At 37.8% G+C, this 21100-nt stretch overlaps 2 protein-coding genes across 4 annotated transcripts in view; both read left to right on the forward strand.

Moving 5' to 3' along the window:
* Window positions 1–217: 217 nt before the first annotated feature.
* LOC129577019 (ankyrin repeat domain-containing protein 13D) lies at window positions 218–5759 on the forward strand. Of its 2 annotated transcripts, XM_055463371.1 has the most exons (7): window positions 218–324; window positions 681–1489; window positions 2870–3173; window positions 3255–3401; window positions 3480–3838; window positions 4107–4858; window positions 5160–5759. In XM_055463371.1, exons 2-7 carry the CDS (start codon window positions 1391–1393, stop codon window positions 5419–5421), a joined length of 1923 nt encoding a protein of 640 aa, XP_055319346.1. In that variant the 5' UTR covers window positions 218–324; window positions 681–1390; the 3' UTR covers window positions 5422–5759. The 2 variants fall into 2 exon arrangements, with proteins under 2 accessions (XP_055319346.1, XP_055319347.1); XM_055463372.1 differs by having other exon boundaries at window positions 235–1489; window positions 4931–5759.
* A 2018-nt stretch (window positions 5760–7777) lies between these two features.
* LOC129577186 (protein unzipped-like) overlaps window positions 7778–21100 on the forward strand; it is a 62460-nt gene continuing 49137 nt past the window's right edge. The window contains exons 1-2 of one of the 2 annotated variants that reach the window (XM_055463795.1): window positions 7778–8511; window positions 12927–13060. The gene's annotated coding sequence lies outside the window, so the exon portion shown is untranslated. The remainder of the gene's footprint in view (window positions 8512–12926; window positions 13061–21100) is intronic. The other variant, XM_055463796.1, reaches the window with a different exon arrangement.

The raw sequence follows: 21100 nt of genomic DNA on the forward strand, positions 1-21100 counted from the left end.
TTCCACGAAATAAGATCGTCTATTTAAAATCCACTTCCAATTGTTACAGTTAACGCCATCTGTTATATTTTCACGGTAAAAAGAATGGTTCGACGAGATTGGAATGTGCTAAATGCAGGTAAAATGTGTCATTAAATTGTGTGCGTGTATTGGTTTGGGTGAAGCGTGACGGCTCGCTATACGTGCGATTGTGTGTGCGTGTGCATTGGAATGAGTTAATTCTGACAATATGGAAATAGTAGACAACAAATCCAATTCCAAGTGCTTGACATAATGTCCAATTAATATCATAACATTATCTTTGTCAGTGCGCGCGATACACACGTATTACAATCATCTCATTTTGTTCGATTTTCAGTTTAGTTTTGGTTAATTTGCCGATCGGTTTTGCATTCGAATTCGACAATTGAAACATTGGGAAACGAACTCATCGAGAATAAAAACGAACCGAGAAACAAAAATATCGAATATTTTGCTAATAGTGAAACGTCGTCGCGTACACAATCCGTATTGTTATTGTTTCTTCCATCAAATTTTTTTTGAGCGTATATTTTTTTCGGCATTCCTTTTTTTTCTCGTATCAAATCTGCTTCCATAGACGGTTTCAACAGTTTTTTTTTCTTCTACCGATTCGTCGATGCAAAAATTGTTCATAATTTTTTTTTCTTCAAATGATCTAGTTTATGTTAATAACAACAACAGCAACACGCAAAACAGAATATTGCTATTGAATTTTCAACAAAAGCGTATTGTTGAAACCTTCGATTCCAAATAAATAAGCACTGAATCATCAAGTTATTTTGTTTTGTTCGCCAAGTGATTGCCGTGCAATTAACAAAAACACTGGCCTAGCCTTTGGAACATCTCCATTTTTCTCGTTCGTTTGTTTGATCATTTATTTAATTCGATTTAAAATTGCAAAGGGAATTGTTGTTGTTATTGCTGCTGCTGCTGTGTTTTTTGCGCCTGTTGGGAACGCAATTTTCCCGTGAACTACGACTAATTTTCAAACACATATTCTAAAACATACAATAGGGCATACTAGGTCTAATCACAACAATTCACCAAGATTTTTTTCTGCGCTCCGCACTACAAATGACTACTACTTCGAATCAATTTATTGTGAAATATTGCATTTGATTGTTAAACGCCAACAGATCGAGAGAGAGAGAGAGAGAGAGAGAGATAAAACAACAAACATTTTTTGGTCTGCATCGTCTTATTATATAGCATATTTAAAAAGTTTCGAGCGAAATTAGCGCGATTTATTGTATAATTGGCAATCAGCGCAAGAGAAATACACACACTGTGCACACGGTGAACACGAGTCAACAACGATTTTAGTGAGAAACAGCGAGTTTTAGGAAAGGGTACAAAATCTATACAAACAATGACAACCATCGAAAAAATACAATCCGAGTATCCGTTGCACTGGGCCGTTTGGAATGATGACCATAAGGAATTGCAAGAACTGCTGAAAACGAATAAAGTAAGTGTCAAACAATGGTTTCCATTCAATTAGTTCCCATTTGAATCGATGTTTCTAGCCGCGCGACATTCACAGCAAGCAAACAAAACGGAACACGATAAATTTGCATTAATTGTATCCATTGATATGTGTGGGCGGGTGTGAACTTAAGCTGATAACACATTTTCTTTTTAGCTGATAGCTGAGAAGCGGCGTCTTTTCAAGTTCAAATCGAATAATACAGAGAAGGAAATATATAAATTGAAGAAGAGAGAGGGAGAGAGAGATTGCAGTGTTCGACAAAGTTCTAGGTCTTTTTTCTGTGGAGACGAACATTATTTTCCCTTCAATATTTCTCGTGTAGCAAATCATTTCATTTCAAATCCATTCAATAGCAGAAACTAACGAGATAGAGAGAGAGAGAAGGAGAATAGGCAATATTTGTGGTGCTAAGCTCATTTCATTTACAAAATTATGCACAGACAACTACAGCAAAATTATAACTTTCGGTTTAATAACTCTATTTTTACATATAAATATTTCATGGCGTGTTGTTATTTTTTTTTCTTATTCTCTCCGTTGCTAGTTATTTCGTTATCACGCTTAGTATCTCTTCCAAACGTCGTGACTCAAATTGGTGATTCTAGGTATTTATTTAGTTTTTTTTCCCCTTCGAATACATAACGCGAGCTTTATATTTTTAGCAGCTTTATAATCAATAGCTTAAAAGTGCAATTCAAATAATGAGATACGCTGCAAACTCGTTCGCCGCCACTCGCCATGTACGTATTGATTTTGACTTTGTGCGCGAAAAAATTTCACGTTTCAAACTCATAAAATTGCAACGTAAATTGAAGCACACAATACAGTGTCGCTGCTGCTGCTGCTGCCACCGTCGCCACAGTATTGCGGCCGAACGGAAGATTAATGACAAATTACGAGGAGTTATGTTGCATTCGGTGTTTCATTGGCAATATGATTTGCGTGCTTATAACATAAGCGAAAACCGCCTGCCGCACCCACCCCAGCCCAGCCGACACAGAGAAAATAAAACCAAACCAAACAAAAGAATACCAAATCCAATTATAGAAGTAAAAATTATTACGTCGTTTCCGTAGATCCATGCCGTCGGCCGACCAACAAATAACTTTTAGTACTCAATTGACTCATATCGATGGTGTATTAATGCCAAATTCAATTAGATAAGTTCACACAACGTTCCGAGTAAACAAATATTTCAGCGCAGAAATCTCTTATTCTTTTCTGTCGTCATCGTTTGGGTGTAACTCAATTTGCTTAATTAGTAAAAAAAAAACAACAACAAAAAATCGGTGTGACGATTTATTTAATTGGTTTTAAAAACAAAAATATGATTTTGGTTTCGTATTCGATTTTATGTAGCATGATGCTGAGAAATTGGATACCAGAGGACGAACACCGTTGATGTTGGCCGTTCGATTGTGTCATTTGCAGTCGGTGAAAGTATTATTGGCGGCCAAATGTAATGCGAATGCCGAACGCGACGGTTGGTCTGTGGTCCAAGAAGCTGTATGCACTGGCGATCCCGCTACCTTAACCGCAATACTAGAAGTGCGTGATTTACAACGACATATCCAACGTACGACTCATGTACCGCAGCTGCTTAAAAAGCTAATCGATGCGCCTGATTTCTATGTGGAAATGAAATGGGAGTTCACATCATGGGGTACAGTAGCATATGCGCTTTTTTGCTCTTTGTCTTGCAGAGGAAATGAATTAATTGGTTTTTAAATTATTTGATTTACAGTGCCATTGGTATCGCGACTATGTCCAAGCGACGTTTACAAAGTGTATAAACGTGGTTCGAATGTACGTATCGACACAACGCTTCTGGGATTCGATGGCGTTGCCACCTGGCAACGCGGCAATCGTACTTATATTTTCAAAGGAGATGGTAAATCACAAATTATTCCGACCAATTATTTACAAAGTAATTTTCATTTTGTTCTTTCGTTTTTTGAAACTTTTTCAGCCGATGCAGCGACTATGGTCGAAGTGGATCATGATTCACAGGATTTTACCGAATTCCAAATGCAATCGGCCGAATTTTGTTTAAATCCGCCGGAACGAAATGGACAGCGTCGTTTGAGCGATTTAAATGGCATTGCGCCAACGATAGAGTCGGTGGCCGCCCGTTTACATGCACCGGTCACATCGAATCGCATTGATATGGACAAAATTAGTTTCGAACGAAACAAGACTGGCATTTGGGGCTGGCGTAGTGATAAAATGGAAAACATCAATGGGTACGAGTGCAAAGTGTATGCGGCGAGTAATGTGGAATTCGTCACTCGAACTCGAAACGAACACTTGAATGAAACTCAAGCTCGGGTAAGGTTTATTGTTTTGTTTTCTCGTGGTTGATACATTGCCAATTCAATTGAAACATTCCAATCGGAAATCCTTTGTTTTTTTTTTTGTTAGCCGTAAATGGTTGAATTTCTTTTTTACTTCCATTTTTCGTTGGCATCGATTTCACTATTTTTTGATTCCATTTTTTCTTCTTCAAAGACTTTTGTTAGACTTTCGAAAGGGAGAAATGAAAGAAAATTGCATTTCTGGTCGTAAATCAATTCCGTTTTCGTTTTCTTCTTTGCAGTCTCGTAACTCGCGTACACCATTGCATAGTTTCCTTGGCATGGCCGAAGAAGAGTGTTCAAACGTTGACCAATCGCTATTCCGCGATGCATCGCCAATTGCATCGCCCGACAATGAAGTATCGACGAGTACACAAATTGATGTGCCAACCAAAGCGCTAACGCCAGAGGAATACTTTGCCGATGACGATCTTAATGGGCGTGACGTTGGCCAACCGCAAAAAGTCACAACGAAAGTGCAACGGTTCAAAGCAAATCTCTGGCTCAGCGAAGAATTTCCAATCAAATTGCAAGAACAAGTGCTTCCAATTCTGGATTTAATGTCAACGATGGCCAGTCCACATGTCTCAAAACTCAAAGATTTCATTACAATGCAATTGCCGTCTGGTTTTCCGGTTCGTATCGAAATACCATTGTTCCATGTGCTGAACGCGTGTGTCACATTTGGCAATGTGTTCGGTTTGGAAACGGCCGTAAAAAATGTGGAAAATTTACGCGAAGAGGATAGTCAACGTTTGAGCTGTGTCATCGATGATAGTTGTTTTGATATACCGTCACATTATACGAATAAGACCAATGAATACCGTCGCCAATTAACATTCGAGGATGAAGACGATTTGCTGCAGTATGCATTGCAACAGAGTCTCATTGAAGCGGGCACCGAATCGGAACAGGTTGACATTTGGGAAGCATTGAAAGCTCAACGACCCATGTCACCGGCCAATCTAACCGACGAAGATGCTCAACTACAAAGGTAACTAATTGCTGAAAAACTAAAATTGAAACTTTTTGAAACCGAAGAATTAAACAAGTTTTCTTTCCAAAGTGCTAATGCTAGTAGAAGAGGTAGTCTCGATTTGAATCCATTAAAATCCTTACGTAAAAGCCCATTGAAGAGACTATTTTGAAAAGAAAAAAAAAATGGAATGAAATCAATTTTTGATTTAGACCAAATTTTAGTGTTTTTTTTTCCTTTTTAGTTTGGCAAGCGCTAGTACCCCATCACCTAATTCGATTGTCCCTTTGCATTTTGCTTTTTGTTTTGTCAATTTTAGGGTGCTACATGAATCGTTGTATGGATATTATCCGACATCTGAGTCAACGCAAACCGACAACGGTGATTTGACACCAGCAGCAAATCAACAACAGCCAAATCTTAATACTGCCATCCGTTCACCGACCACAGACAATCTCGATGCCGATCTGGCCATGGCGCTTCGCATCAGCGAACAAGAGCAACACATCTTACAAGAGGAGCTAAAACGTGAACAAGAAATGCTGGAAGAAGTGCTTCGGCTCAGTCTGCAGGAAAAGTAAAGAAGAAGAGAACAACTGTTGCTAGGCTTTTAGATAAAATCAATTCAAGCGGCAAGGGAGCACCATATCCATCACATATACACAAATAAGCCTCAGACTCACATTTACACACAGCGCATTGTTTGTAATGTTTAAATTGCCTTAAAAAAAATTCCCTTCAAATCATCTTTATTATATCTTTGTGATACAAACTAGGCTACACACATACTGTAACTACTAAAAATGAAAACATTTAGCTATTTCAAGGGTTTGTAGGTAGACAAAAAACAAATAACAAATGAATGTATGAAAGAAAAAAAAACCGGATTGCCAGAGAATAACAGCATCAAAATAATGCATAATTTTTGTAAATTATTTTTTAAACAAAAACAAAAGCACACATTCAAAGGCGACCAATTCGAACACATACACACACACACACACATCGCTTTTACGTAGAGTGTTTATTGAAGATAAAAAAAATTAGAGACAAAAAACGAAAAACATATTATGCAAACTATGTCAGCCGAACTCGAAACGATCTGATAGGACGCAGTTCGTTCTTTTTATATTATATAAAAAAAAAATATATATATATATAGAGAGAAACGACATGAACTTTTATATCTGTAACTATGGCTGAGATTGAGAGTAGTATGTTTCATTGACTTTTTTGAGAAAGAGAAGCGTAAGTTTCTTCCGGCTTTTAAATGGTTTAAGGCGAGTATGTTTTCATTTTGGAGGGTTGTCACGATTTTTTTCACGTTTTTCAATCAAATCAAAATACAAAGACGCCATTTCAAACTCATAAATTAAAGAGAAAAAAAAACATACTCTACTCTCAATTTCACCCACAGATTTATAATTCTACATTCGGCAGTGCTTTCCAGACAGAACAAAATAATACCATTCATTATGATTCAAGATTATTATTATGATTACTACAAAAAGAAGCAAACAATTTATATACGCATACTGAATCATTTTTTTTGTCAAATTATATTCTTCCGATAGAAACAAATCATATTTATAACCGTTATTTTCTAAAAATAACAACAAAAAAATTCATAAACAAATGAATGAAAGTGTTTATTTAATGCATCTGAACATTCAATTCAATTCAAATAAATGAACGATTGAATATTTAAACGTTGCTTGCATTTCTTTCATTGAATAAAAAATTGTATGCAAAAATTATTTCTTTTTCAAAAGTCGGTTTGTTCCATCGACACCTAGATGGCGTTAGTGTGAGTATTTTAAATATTTTTTTTCTTCGCTGATGATGATCTCAACTGACTAAAATGAGCTAGTCGCTCACGTTGTGCGTATATAAAATTATTCAAAGAAAAAATTTGAATGAAATTTAATTGGATCAATTTGATCACTTCTTCGAATGGGATTCAGTTGAGGGTTTTGTATTTCGGCCAATATGTGTAATGGCATTTTTCATAATTAACAGAATGTCGCACTTAATTCGATTTGATTTGATTTATTCATTTCTAAAAACAACTTGAAAGAGTCAAGAGCTGATTGTCAAGTCAAGAAGATTTGTTTGCGAAGATATTGACAGTGAATCAACGGTCGCTGATGAAATTAGGCCGAAAGACGCACGAATCTCTAAAATAATTTATTCATTGGTCCTCGGTGACTGCACAATTCTCAGTATCATTTGAAATTCACTAGATTCAAGAGCAAATTTTCTTTCCAATCGGAATATCCTTATTAATCCAGTTGATTCTATTCGATGTTCTATGTCTCTCGCCCGCGTGCTAAGCAATTCCTCTTTGGTCGAATTCTTTTTGCGTCTTCTGCGAATTGCAATGCAAAGAAAGCACACACAGGACATACAATGAACTAAAAGACACCATCTACTACCAATACATGCAAAGGGAAGCGATTGGCGCGCGCGACACACACCATTTCTCGTTTGCTTCTTTTCGATCCACGAGTAAATTGCACGGCAAACATAGCAATGCATTGGTATTGGTGGCAAGAGGGTATGCGCAATTTCATTGTATGAGTGTTTTCGTTACCGAATCAACAACCAATGTACGTCTATGTATATATATATATGCGTATATACGGTGTGTACTATAGCCCCATAAAGTTGTGTCATATTTGATGGAATACAATACAATATTTCGATTTTTGTTCGTACATTTATTTGATTGTAGCAGCGCAGTTCTCTCTGCTGTAACTATATCTATTGCTTCTCTTCAGTTCTCTCTCTGGCGCGCGTACTGCTACTCTCTGTTTGTCTGACAGCACACACACAGTTCGTGTGAATTTTATATGAGCGAACGCGCTCTCTTTCATTCTCTCTTTTCTGTCGTCATTCGTCTATAAATTTCTGTGTTGTCATTCTCTTTCGCTCTCTCTTTCCCGTGGTTATTGGTCTCTCACTGTCGAACGAAGCAGTTGCATATTATAACAACAGCCAAACAAGTCTTACGTCCGCAAACACATTATTTGGATTTAAAATCAGTTAGAATAACGCGTTCAATGCGAACAGTTTGTAGTTGGATAAGCGAGAGTGTGAAATAGCGCTAAACGAAACGAACGACGACAATTGATACAACGATTTTCGTTCCAAAAAAAAAAAAATAAAAAAAAATTTATTCGCGGTGTTAAAACAAGGTGATTTTTTATTTTGAAAAAGAAACAACAAAATCATCAAGCGATAACAATAAACAAATCGAACATAAATACGTTCGAAAAGAAAATTGCGCGCGGTAAAAGGATTGAAACGGTGGAACCGCCTAGCATCCACACAAGAAACAGTAACCAACCACTTGCGTTTTTCAAACGTCATTTCAAAAACCACCAAGATAGTGCTCTAGTTTAATTACGACGCGCCAATACTTAATCCCAGCGACACACACAGAGCATAGCTCCTTTTTTCTCAAAAGAGAAAATAAACGAAAACATTCCTTAGTGCATGCAAAATCGAAATCGAATTCGGTGAATCGGAATAGTCCTGAACCAAACATATCAAGAAAAAGGATAGTCAAAATTGGACTTTTTTTCCATTGGTTGAAAGAGAAAAAAGAAGTGAAAGATTTCGGAAAGCGGTGGTGGTGATTCATTGAAAATCGATACACATCGGAAACGGTTAGTAGTGCAATCCACCGTAGAATGAAATATAAGAAGAAGGAAAAAAAACAGCAACAACAACAACAACCTAGAAGGAAACTAACTACGTCATAAGGAAATTGTGTTAAAATCGAAAATCATATGAAGCTCTCGCACAACCTTTGACACAGAATTTAAATGCGAAAACGCATTCAATGGCAATGGCAAAAGAAATTTACATTTTCTGTTTCGTTTGTGCTGGAGACAAAAATTCGGACAAAAACTAGTCGCTTTGATTTCGTTGTTGTTGTTGTTGTTGATAAAACAACGGTTTCGCTTTGGGTTGCGACCAAGTGCTCTATGGTTATTCAATTCAATTGTCTATTCGATGATATGTTTTTAGTTGTTTTTTTTCGGTTGTGTCAATTTATCTATCCTTGATTCGTAAGATTGTGTATACACGTCGACTCATTTGGTCATTTTTGATTTTGTTTTGCCAATCACAAACCCGTGTAGCATGGACCACTTTTCGACATTCCCATAAAACTGACAATGGAGAGAGAGAGAGAGAGAGAGAGAGAGAGAGAGAGAGAGAGTTCCTGTGCATAAGAGTAAAGCTGACATTTGTTATAGTGTGTGCGAGTTATATCGAGAGTGGTTGTTTCCTTCCCTCCTGAGTTATTTCATCCCCATTGTTTTCCATCGCAATCTTGATTTCGAATGTGAATTCCATTGTGTACGACGTAATAGTTCATTTGTCATTTTCATCTCTCGACAAAACAATAGACGAGCAACAGCAACAAACAGCATAATCGAAGAATTCCGGAAATGGAAACATATTTTCGGCTGCAGCATGTTTTTCTCATTTTCGTGTTTTTTTTTCGGCTGTGTCGTAAAATTGTTATATGAGTGAATCCTTGGTGGATTTCATGCAAATTTCATCAGTGGAATAATAAAATGGTTGTGCGAGAAGAAGAAGAAAAAACAACATCATTAATTAAAAAAACAGTTCTCTTTTTTTTGTGTCGGCATTGTTGCTGCTTTTGCGTTCAGCACACATTTGGCGCACTTGAATCGTAAATTCAACGCAGATGAACACGACAAACAAACAAAAGCTTTACGTCAAAATTCATGAAACATTTTCAAAATGAATTGGAAAGGAAAATGTGCGTATATATCATTTGGCTATGGTGTATCTGCTGCTGCTGATGCTTTGTGTGCACACACCGTTGTTAGCTGTTGGTCGAAGGCAATTTGATAATGCGTTGTTATATTTTTCCGTGAGCCATGTATTTTTTTTCATCCTTATTGCTGCTGCTGCTACTGAACTTTAACGTTGGCATTTTTCCTGGGCGGTGTGAGAACGAGATAATGATGACGGTGGTGGTAGTGATGGTGGTGGATTGGTCCTTTGTTCCGTAGCGCGAACACGGTGCGTTGCTCTCGTTGTACCTTGTACCTTGTCAAGTGTCTATCATTGCATTGATGTATGCTTCTCGCATCTTATACACTTTTATAGTCCTCCGGTGTATACATACTTCCTAATGTGCCTAGAAAATCGATAAAAAAAAGTGTATCCAAACTCACTCTCTCTCTCTCTCTGGCATTGCACACACCGTCATCGTCGTCGCTAGCATAACAGCGACACGTAACGCGGACTCGATTGCACACGGGGTTAAAAACGGTGCAATCGTGCAATTTCACTGAATATTGTGTTGTTGTTTTTTCTTCTTCTTCTCTACCTTCCATTTCATTCTATGTTTAGTTGGATTTTTTCTTCTCTCCTCTTCATAGTATTTGTATCCTTGTTTTCCATTTCCACATCCTTGTTTGGGCGCTCTGTTTCCATTGTGTCTGCATCGAAAACTCGTTGTGTCCTTTAGCATATGCATACATTTGGTTCTTTCGTGTGTGCGCCCCAGCCAACTGTCCCGCTCATGTGCATGTCTCCCTCTCGCTCTCTCTCTCTCTCTCTCTCTCTGGCTGTGTCGATACATGATTTTAATTGAATTCTATCGTTTTTTAGCTCAAGGATCGTTTCTACTCATTTGCAATAGATACAGAGCCCAATTCGTTGCTCGTTGGTTTCGTTCAGTTTTTTTGCCCTGTTCATGTTTCCACTCGATTATTTCATATCATGGGTACATATTATGGTCATTTTGCATACTATTTCCATATTTCATATTTGCCAAATTTTCCGGTGCATATTTTCTGGGACTGCCAATGGAATGAGAACGAACGTGACTGATAAAGGAATGGGACAGTCGAATTCTCAACACTCAACAAAAAGCTTGTCAATGCACTGTACACACATATAGACACACACATACCGAAAAAATACCATTTCAATTTTAATCGAGAATAATTGACTTCAATTCAAAAGCGTTTGTAATGTCGACCGCTGCCACAACCAGTCACATGTTTTCGATACATTTGAAGTCTATTTGATGTTGTGTGTTCGATTTTAAACCGCCACTCAACCCAAATATTCGTGCGGTCATCATCATATCATGCGTATGAGAATTTCGTGTATTTGCCCAGCGGCGGCAAAATAATTTCAAAGTTTTCGGCACACGCAAAATGGTTTCAAAGTTCAATGTATTGCATAATCGAACGGTTTATCATCGCTCATGTGTATGAAAATGCAAATAAATCGAAGTTGAACGATGAAAACAAAGTACCAAAGAAAAACACACAAATAACACGGGCAAACCGAACAATATATAAATAATGAGTTGTGACAGCTTCATTCGCTTTGATATATCTCAATAAATTTCTCCATGTTCGGTCGACGGGGCAATTTGACAAGGCGTTGAGAGATTCAATATATTTATACACAATTTGCTGTTATCGTCGTCACCGTCTTTGTGGCGTCGTGTGTCCATAATCTTGTTTTCATCTCGACTTTTCCATTTGAATTCTCGCCGAAACGAAAAACGTCTTTTTCTCTTTGTGTCTCTCACAAATTTTTCAACCATCACACGCATGCAAATCGTTTGACTCTAAATGAGCCGTAGAGATGAAGTGAGAAAAAAAGCGTCGAATAAGATGAAGATGAATGTGGCGCTGTCCGAACGGTTTAAGAACCGTAAATTCAAGTGTGCGGAGAAAGCACAAGCGTACTTGTTGAAACGAGTGATCCTTCACATACATCGTCCATCAAATCAAAGAGAAACTTCTTTAATTGAGTTGCTTGTGCAAATGGATGTTTTGTGTGTGTGTGTGTGTGTGTGTATATGTGTATGTTTTGTTGGTGTTTATCTTTGGCGGTACAGTGATGAATCGATGAAAAGCATAATGCCACTTGACGTCACCAGAAACGGAGTGAGCAAGCGAGCGAGTGAGCTCGTGTACGTCTCTGCTGAGCTCAATTTGTTCCATTCTTTCTATCGGTTGAAAGTGAAGAAAGGTTATGGTGTGAAAACCAGGGCAAGGACAAAAAGTGAAAATTGACTTTTCCATCGGGTCTCTTTCTCCGCTTTTTTTATAGTGCTCTGCTGCCAGAGAGCCGTGTGCATGTACGGCAGCTGCACATTTGTGCATGTTCGTTGCATCTCCACATCGGCTCCAACCCAACGTCTAATTTTAAACATTTTCCACAACTTAATTGGTTTTCCAATATGGATATGGCGAATGTGTGCTGCCAACTTTTTTTTCTCTTATTCATTCATTTTTTTTCTGCTGTTCACATTCGGCTCACTTTCATTTTTCTTGCCAATTCACTTCTTTTAATAGATTCAATTCCGTTTTTTATATTTTGTGTCATCCATATTTTTGAAAGCGATATATGTTGCCATGATCACACACCCATTATCAAAATGGAATAAGCAATTTTGCCGGCAAAATGCCTTCCGATCGACGTTATCACTCATGTCATTCTCGTGTGCTTTTTTTATCTGGTTCTTGTTGTTGCTTTTGTTGAATGTGCTCTTCATTTTCCACATTAATGCGGTGGTGGCGGGCACACAAATTATGACACATTTTCGCCCGAGTTGCGGAAATCAACGGCATGGAACATATCTACCCATCATCGGTGACAAGGAAATTTTATAGTCAAATGTTGAAATTTATTTATGGTCATTTTTTATCAACGGTATTTCATTCATTTGATGACTTGCAATTTTGATCCTTTCGATGTTTTCGCAAGGATTCTCCATTGCAAAAAATAGATAGCAGAAAGAGCGAAGAGAAAAACAAATTGAAACATCCAATTAATTTTGTTTGATTTACTTTAAATGGTATTTGGATAATGAACTATGATGTGGTGATACACAAACAATTCTGATGTGAATAAAAGCGAAGCGACCTTCATATCGCATATGACATTGATATTGAGTAACCAAAGCATGAAACTAATATGTATCGATTTTAAATCTATTCCGCACAAAAGACACGGCTTTCAAAACAGTCAAACGCAACTAAAACTTCATCTCATTCTCCATTATTCTCTTCAGTCGAAACGAGAACTTTATTGAGCAACATTCACACACACACATTTCACGGATTAACCGCAAAACAGCAATATCGTGTAGTACGCCGCGCGCCCCATACATCAAGCTCCTGTCTAATTAACCAACACATAATTTCGGTAAGTTTATTTTTCTCCCATCTTAATTACATTCACTTATTTCCATTTTTATTTAGCCGATTTAAGGAGATTTTGAGAGTGGAAAAAACGAATACGTTTCAATTCCAACGAATGGAATATGATTGTTCAAAGAATTTGTAATTAATGTTAGCAACGGCAGGGCAGCGCAGCATGCATTTTATGTACTTGCGGTGTGGTCTCATTCCATGGTGCGGTTTTTTTTTCATGTGGCTGATGCTCTGTTGTTGACTAGCAAACGTTTCACGGAAATGGGTTTTTATTGCATTTTGGGAGAAAAAGGTTTTCACAAAAACTACAAGAACATGAGGAACAGTGATCCCTTGCAAAGCAGAGATAGAGAGAACGAAAAACAAACCAAAAATAAATAAAATCATTTTCTGGTTTCGGCAAACATGAAAAATGGTAATTTTTCGGCGCTGTGCAACCATTCTCCATATCGTCCACTCGGTGGAAGTAAAAAGTGTCTTCACTCATTAGCTTAGCAAATATAAACTGGTTTCTTTTTTTTCTTCTTCTTCTTCTGCTCGTCGTTGTTGATAACCGTTTCTGTTTTTTTCTTCGCTTTTGACCTTCAATCGCTTTCAATTCGCTGAAGATGTCTTTGCACCAAGTATCACATTGTTAATATGCACACGAGAGGGAAAAGAGAAAAACGCTTGTTGAAAAACACTAACCAAATGCAATCTCCTCTTATTTAAACTGTCAATGGAGAGAAATAAGAAATGAGTTATGAATACCCTGTACATAATACGGATTGAATACAGAGGAGAGCCTTCAAAATCGCACTCAATCTGATGAAGAACCGTTAAATCTCGAAATCCTATCAATTTCGAAAGCCATACATGTTGGTCGTTTTTCATTGGAATATCACACAGGAGAGACACATTTTTATTCATCGGTTTCTTTTACCGGCACTTTATTTTTTTTTTAAAAACTCGTTTAAATCACTCACAAATTCGCAAGCGCTCACTTTTTTCAATAACTTGACAATATTTTTTCCAATTCGTTCTCTAATTCCGACTTATTCCGCATTCATTGATTCCCTTTTCACGGCTCACACTTCCACCGAAATTCACATTCAGTGGCAAAGCGGATTCATGTCGCCGTTTCGACAACATACACACAAAAAAAGCTATCGCATGCGCTTCTGAATGAATCACTGCAATTCCAACAGATAAGATTATATTTCATTGAATGAAACTATTGATTTTGTTTTCCGTTTCACTGACACAGCCAAATTGAAAGGTTTTACGAAATTATTAATCCATACAGTTTGGTTCGATCATTGCGCGCGACTTGTAACCGCCGCCATCGCAATAATTTATTGTTTGTTTACTATATTCAATTACATCTACAGAGCCGAAGATTTGCTGAGTAAAAGACTGAGAATTTATAAATAAAAATACTCGAGTCGATTGATAAACGCTTGAATTTTTGTGAAATATGAAGTGTTTCAGTTGAACTAATCGTTCATTACGAGATAAAGTGCTGATGTTTCGACGAAAAAAGAAAACGTTCCAAAAAAAATCTCCATTGTCAGCACAGACTACGCATAAACATGTCACTTAAGTGTCGTCGGTTGGTTATGTTTTTTTTTTATTCGTAAGCCGTTGAACGCGCAAAACGAATCAACATGAGCAAATGATTTTTAAATTAACCAAATGTTCGTCTTTATTTATGTACTTTTATCTTTGTATAAACAGCTGGTGCGCATTCGCATTTCGATCAACTGTAACAATGTGCGTGTTCACATAACAATATATGTTGGTTTGTTGTTCAACTGACTTTGCATGATCTAATTGTATGAGCACCAAATAGATTTTAATCCATTTTTAAATGAAATGATTTACACGCAATAACACTAAAATGAACATTCAAATTGAATGTTCGATCATTTTCATCCGAAATATGCTGATTAAAACTGGAAGCGTTCAGAAAGAACGGCTAATTATGATTCTTGATTTTAACATATCACCAACGACGAAGAAAAAAAAATGGTTTCATATTCAATATGAATCTATAATTGGTTCCCATCGTCAACGTTGTCAACGCTTCTTTCATTTTCTTCGTTGTCACGACCGGATCGCGTACAGGCAACCGCGAATCAAAGAAGCTTTTATGGATTTGGTGTGTGATTCAATCAAGAAGAAAGAAGAACAAGAAACAAAAAAAAAACATTATCATTTTCGTAACATGTCCCCGATGGCCATTGTTATTAGTATTATTAGTAGCGAGTTTCCTGTTGATGACGACATATCAGCCACAATATATTAGAACATTCGGCTAATTTGGTATTCGGTTCGTGGCTTGAGTGTTACTCATAAAATATTGTCATAATTACCGGCCAGGTGCAGGTGTTTTCGCACGTTAGATTTTGAATACCAATTAAGCATCGATTGAACCGCAATCCAAACACACCAGGCTTCCAGATTCGTTCTCAGTGTGTCGAATGCATTCGATTTATGGCATTCAAACCCATAAATCTTGTGTGAGCGTTAATTTCGAAATAATTCACGTGTTGCACTTGAAATATACTCACATTTACCATTGAAAATTGCTTACTCGCCGCGATGCCATTGAACACCCACTTCATTTCGAATGCATCTCATTATTTTGATCGAGAGCGAAATTCGCTAATAAAATTTCCAAACGACCTGAATGCTTTTTTCTTTCTTTCGTTGATTAATTCGAATGATATGAAAAGTCTGTTATATTCGGAAAGAAGAGAGAAGTGTTCTGCTCCGTTTTATGTTGTTTGTATTTGCAGGTTTTTTTTTATTTTCTCCTGTTGTTCTGACTGTTCTGTGTATAACCAAATGTGTTTGATCTGTTTTCGATCGAACCACTTGTTGGAACAACATACACTCACTGTGCCGTGTGGCCCCCAACGACTGTGAATTCAATTCGTTCTCTCACTCTCTCGGTCGCGCTATCTTACGTTCATCTTTTTATGGTGTTTTAATTCATTTGCATAAAAGTCTATTTCGCATTCATGTGCGTTTTGATATCATTCCATCTCATCGTCGTTTTCAATTCCCCCCAATTTTTCTATTTATAAATGTGTGACCTAATCTTGCGTTCAGTCGTCCGTTAGCGCTCTAACAAATGTGTACCCAGAAGAAAAAAGAATTGACACAAAATATGTGTGACCAAAAAACAAAAAAAAATGAACGCGAACAACGTGGCTGGAAATGAATTTTGTACACATTTTCTTTGCGCCATTATTAACAATGCTTACTACCTTACCGGTTTCTTTATTTCTTCTTCTTCATCAACATGATACACCTCGCTGACACGCACACTCAATTCCACTTAATTGACGGTCTCTGATATGTGACTGTCCTGTGCTAACCCATCGTTTGAAAATGACGAGAAAACAACAAATTCTTCTGAAAATGCTCACGATGATGACACTGACGCTGGAATTGTGTGTGGACTGAATCTCGAAAAACGAATCGGTTTTGCGGAATTTGATGAGGAAAAAGAACAGTTCCTCCTCTCTATATTGTGGCTAATTGACTATAATTCGAGCCAATCAAGTGGCAATCCGTAGACCAGTTCAATCTATCAATCGGATACATGAACGACATTTCCAGTTCTCTTTTTTTCCTCTCATTTCTTTCAAACAACAACAAAAACAACAACACTAATTCGTGGTATTTTCGATGACTCTGTTCTTCTCGGTGTCTATCCATCATGATATCACTCGCTCTCTCGTAACTCACATCCGGATTATTTTACATAAATACTTGCCGATCGAGCCCGATTTTCTATGCTAAAACTCGCGATCATCGTTATTGAGAGATGAATAAGTCGAATCAACATTGAATTGATACTGTCTGTCTGTTTTCGCAAACGACGCCACAAAAATTTCGTTGTTTCAAGCAATTCATCAAATGAAACCGAACAGAAAACGAGGAAATAAAAAGATGATCGGCTATAAAGAGTTTAGCTCCACAATTACAGCTGATTCATTGTGCTGGCTGGGTACAGCGTCGTGATGTGAACGTCAGCTGAATACGAGTTAATTAAAATTGAACAGTTGAAATTATATAGACATATGCTGCGCATATTCAAGCTTTATATGTCATAATCCCACAGATCAGATTTGTGTGGCGTTGAATTTCAAGAAAATCAAAAGGCAGAAGAAAAAAACCAAAACAGCAACCAATCTGTTATTGTTCGCGTCGAAATGTCTGCGGCAAAATATTTCACGCGAGGGGGTTTGTATCAAATTCGCACAGCACGTGGATATTCAAAAACGTTTGGTTTTTGGCTTGCTCACTCTCTGGCATCAATTTCACGTCACCGACCAGAATATGAAACCATAATCAAAATTGCGTTTTAATGTCAAAAAAAAAAAATCTTACTTCCCGCCCGTCGCTCGAAAAGAAAAGCAGTTTGATGACTTTCGCAGCTAGAGTTCGTTGATCAGTCGGTGCAAGTGTGTATGAGGTGAAAGATTACATCACTCTGCCATATAGCCCCCTCTATTTGGTGCGCGCGGTCACTTTTTATTTATTATTATGAAACTTATCGGTAAAACGGAGATAAAGCTGGCAAAAGAAGTGGGGAAAAAACACGGGATTGCCCGACCATGCATTACGCGTGCACACATTCGTTCGCCTAGAAGTGATCTGCTCTTGACTTTCAAAAAAAAAAGAAGAGAGAAAACAACGACCCAATGCACACGCAAAAATGAATTTCGAGAAACCAGGTGAATAGAGAGAGAACGGACGAACGAATGAATAACAACAACAGGAAAAGAGTGACGTTGAAACGCAAATGAACATGAAAGCGCAGCGGTATATTCTTGCCGATCCATCGAATTGCTTGGCTTTTGTTTCATTCTATTTAGAGATTCGCGTGCATCTTACGATTGTTCTTCGTTCAAAGCGGTTTCTTTTTCTTCTTCGTTACTGTGGTTGTTCCATAGAGAGAGAGCGTTTCGACTTATTCGTTTTTATTTTCGCTGTGAGTTGTTTGTTTGATGCACACGCACCAAATATTGATATAAAACAAACCCGGAATACTCGCTCCAAGTAAAGATCAAACTCAAGAGCCGGGCCTTTGCTCAGCATATTAGGGATTAAAGAAGAAGAAGAAGGAAAAAACCAACACCAAATAAAAGGTATATTTAAAGAACGACTTTAAATACACGCTGTTCAACAAACGATAGAACAATTTTGCTCTAGGTTTTTGTTGTTCGCTCGGTTCCATTGACGTTACGCTGGTTTTTATTGTTGTTGTTGTCGTCGTCGTCATGGTCGTGTATTTTCTATAATGTTGGATTTCTTATGCCACAGAAAGAACCCAGCCAACGATACACACACGGAGAGAGAGAGAGAGAGAGAGAGAGAGAGAGAGAGAGAGAGAGAGAGCAAGCGAACGAATAAAAGAACGCCTCACCGTATAATTACACCGTGTTTTAGTTGAGCGCTGACAATGAAAATAACTGAGGCACAATGGACGTGAATGAGAAAGCGTCAGTCGCTTGTACTGATATACTCTCTTTTTTTCTTCTAACCCTGACTTACACATTCAATTCTAAAGCCACACGCTCGGCTTTTCATTGCTTTCAACAGTCTCTCACGAAATAGATAATTCACATTTGGAAAAATGAACCGTTTTCATTTCGAATAGTAAAACTTGGCGGGCGATTTTTTTTTCTCTTCATTGCGCAATGAAACATTCATAATTTTTTTTGTATATCGAAATGAAAGAAAATGGTTTTCATATTGGCGAGTGGAAAAAAGTGCGCGCGTGTGAGGCGATAGACAGTGAAGAGTAATCGGAGAGCCAAGTACTTGAACGTCAGCATACGCACGGATTATTCGGAGAGAACAACGAAAAAATGTCTATTTTCGCAATCGGAAAATTGTAACAAGCCATAGAAGCGAGCTATTTTATAGTCATGCGATTAATTATGCGTTGTTGTGAAACTGCGTTTCTCTCTATCCCTCTCTCCCTCTGAAAATGGATTGAATGCCTGATGACTGCACACTTTTTTCTCAAACAAAAGCAACGGCAGCAGCAGCGTGTTGCGCGCGATGCATCTCTTTATCACTGAACACCTTGAAGCCGTTTTCGTCTTTCTTCAACATAAGTTGGCACTGTTTTCGTTTTTCACTCTTCTCCTTTTGCTCCTCATAAAATTCGAGCTGACTTTTCGTTATTCACTTTGTGCACAAAGTGCAACGGTGTGTGCGCTCCATCACACTCTCGTGCGAAGTGAAAAAAAAACCAACATCAACCGCCAAATGAAGAGAGCACATACCAGAAAAGAGAACACAAAGAAATTCGAGTCGCGATATCATTCATTCACTCGATGGTTAACTATGCTTTTCCGCTGAATGGAGCAAAAACAGTGTGTGTGTGTGTGAGGTTGCGAAAGAGAAGAATAGAGAATAGATGTTGAGCTCAAGTGGAACGCGAAGTGCTCTAAGGCAGATTTGCAAAACGCAAAGAAGTTTCGTTGAAATTCAAGAGACTTTGGCGAACAGAAAAACGAAGAAGAAAAAAATTGTTCCAGAATGACTGAAAGAAATATTGTTTTACATTGGATTTGCCGCAAGAAAGAACCATTCTAGCTAGTCGCTTCTCTCCCTCGTTTCATCTTTGTCGAGTCGAAAGGAATTACTTCGAACGGAATCCTTTAATTGTGTGGCGTTTCAATTCAGTTTTCTGGTTTCATGCTTTTGGCGCACCAATCCGTTTCATTTCATTCGTTTGTTTTCTTTCCTTTTCTGTTGGCTCAAATGCGATAGACTTCAAATGAAACGGAATGGACAAACTAGAGAAAGAGTGAAAAAAACTCGACTGAAATTACACATGCACATAAAAATAAAGTCATTCAAAAGCTCAAAGAAATTAATGGGTTTCCGTTAAACTGCTGCTGGTGACACGATGCTTCTTGTGACTCGTTATTTCTTGGTTGTGACCGTAAAAAAAGACCATCATATATAGAATCAATTTCAATTCATATTAGATTCTGTGTGCTAGCTGTATGTGACTTGATGGGTTTTCATGACTTTTTGATTGAGAAGCAAAAAAAACGCCAATGGAAATACACAAAAATCAGATAGAAATGGATATATTTCGCCCGATGTCTGAAACTCACTTAAATTTATGGCTCATTTTTTGTGTTGTTTACTTCATGCTGGCTGTTACGTTGTCAATCTGTCTTGAATCGGTCACATTAGCAGCTCATGTTTGCTGTACCATGCTCTGTGTGTGATTCTCAACTTCCGATCCGCTTGGATTACCAACACAACACAACACATTTACCGCTTACGTCATCCCATCAGGCCTATACATATTATCGACATTTTTACATGGATCAGTTGCAAAAATAAAAAAAAATCGACAAGAAGAAGAGCGCGCGCGCGTACACAGAGCGAACGAACGAACGAAAAAAAAACAGCAACTAAAACTATTCATTCTGTACGACGCGCAACAACCTGTATGGATAGTGAAAAACCATTCAAACGAATGGGCCGCTGTCGTTGTTTACTCCCAGCGCGCTCCGAATCTCTCAACTACACTAGCAAAAACAAGCAGCAGCATCAAATTAGAGGTCATGATCATGAATCATGCGCGCTGAGCTGCTCCACTATTCACAACATGATGAACAATTGCCAGTGCCTTTCGACGAATATAGCAGTGAGCGCGAGAGAGAACAAACGAGACAGAGAGAGGGAGATTCACTCTCGGGGTGTTGTGTTTACCATACGAAATGTTACGTTTTTAATGGTATTTTTATGTTTTTCTCTTTTCTGAGTGGAATTTATCGCGAGCGCCATGCACAACTCTTTCACATTTCAACAACCGAATTGTTCACGCTTCTTTTGTTCTAGACGCTTGCAAGACGAACTAAGAAGATGGAGAGAAAAAAAAATCGAATTTGATAATGGCAGCAAATTCCGTTTTAAAGCAATCCATTCGATCGCATCTCAATCTAACAACCACAACCAAGAGAGAGAGAGAGAGAGAGAGAGAGAGAGAGAGAGAGAGAGAGAG

The sequence above is a fragment of the Sitodiplosis mosellana genome, unplaced genomic scaffold, assembly GCF_009176505.1.
Source record: "Sitodiplosis mosellana isolate CC-2019 unplaced genomic scaffold, AAFC_SMos_1.0 Smas_scaffold_6197, whole genome shotgun sequence".
Lineage (NCBI taxonomy): Eukaryota > Metazoa > Arthropoda > Insecta > Diptera > Cecidomyiidae > Sitodiplosis > Sitodiplosis mosellana.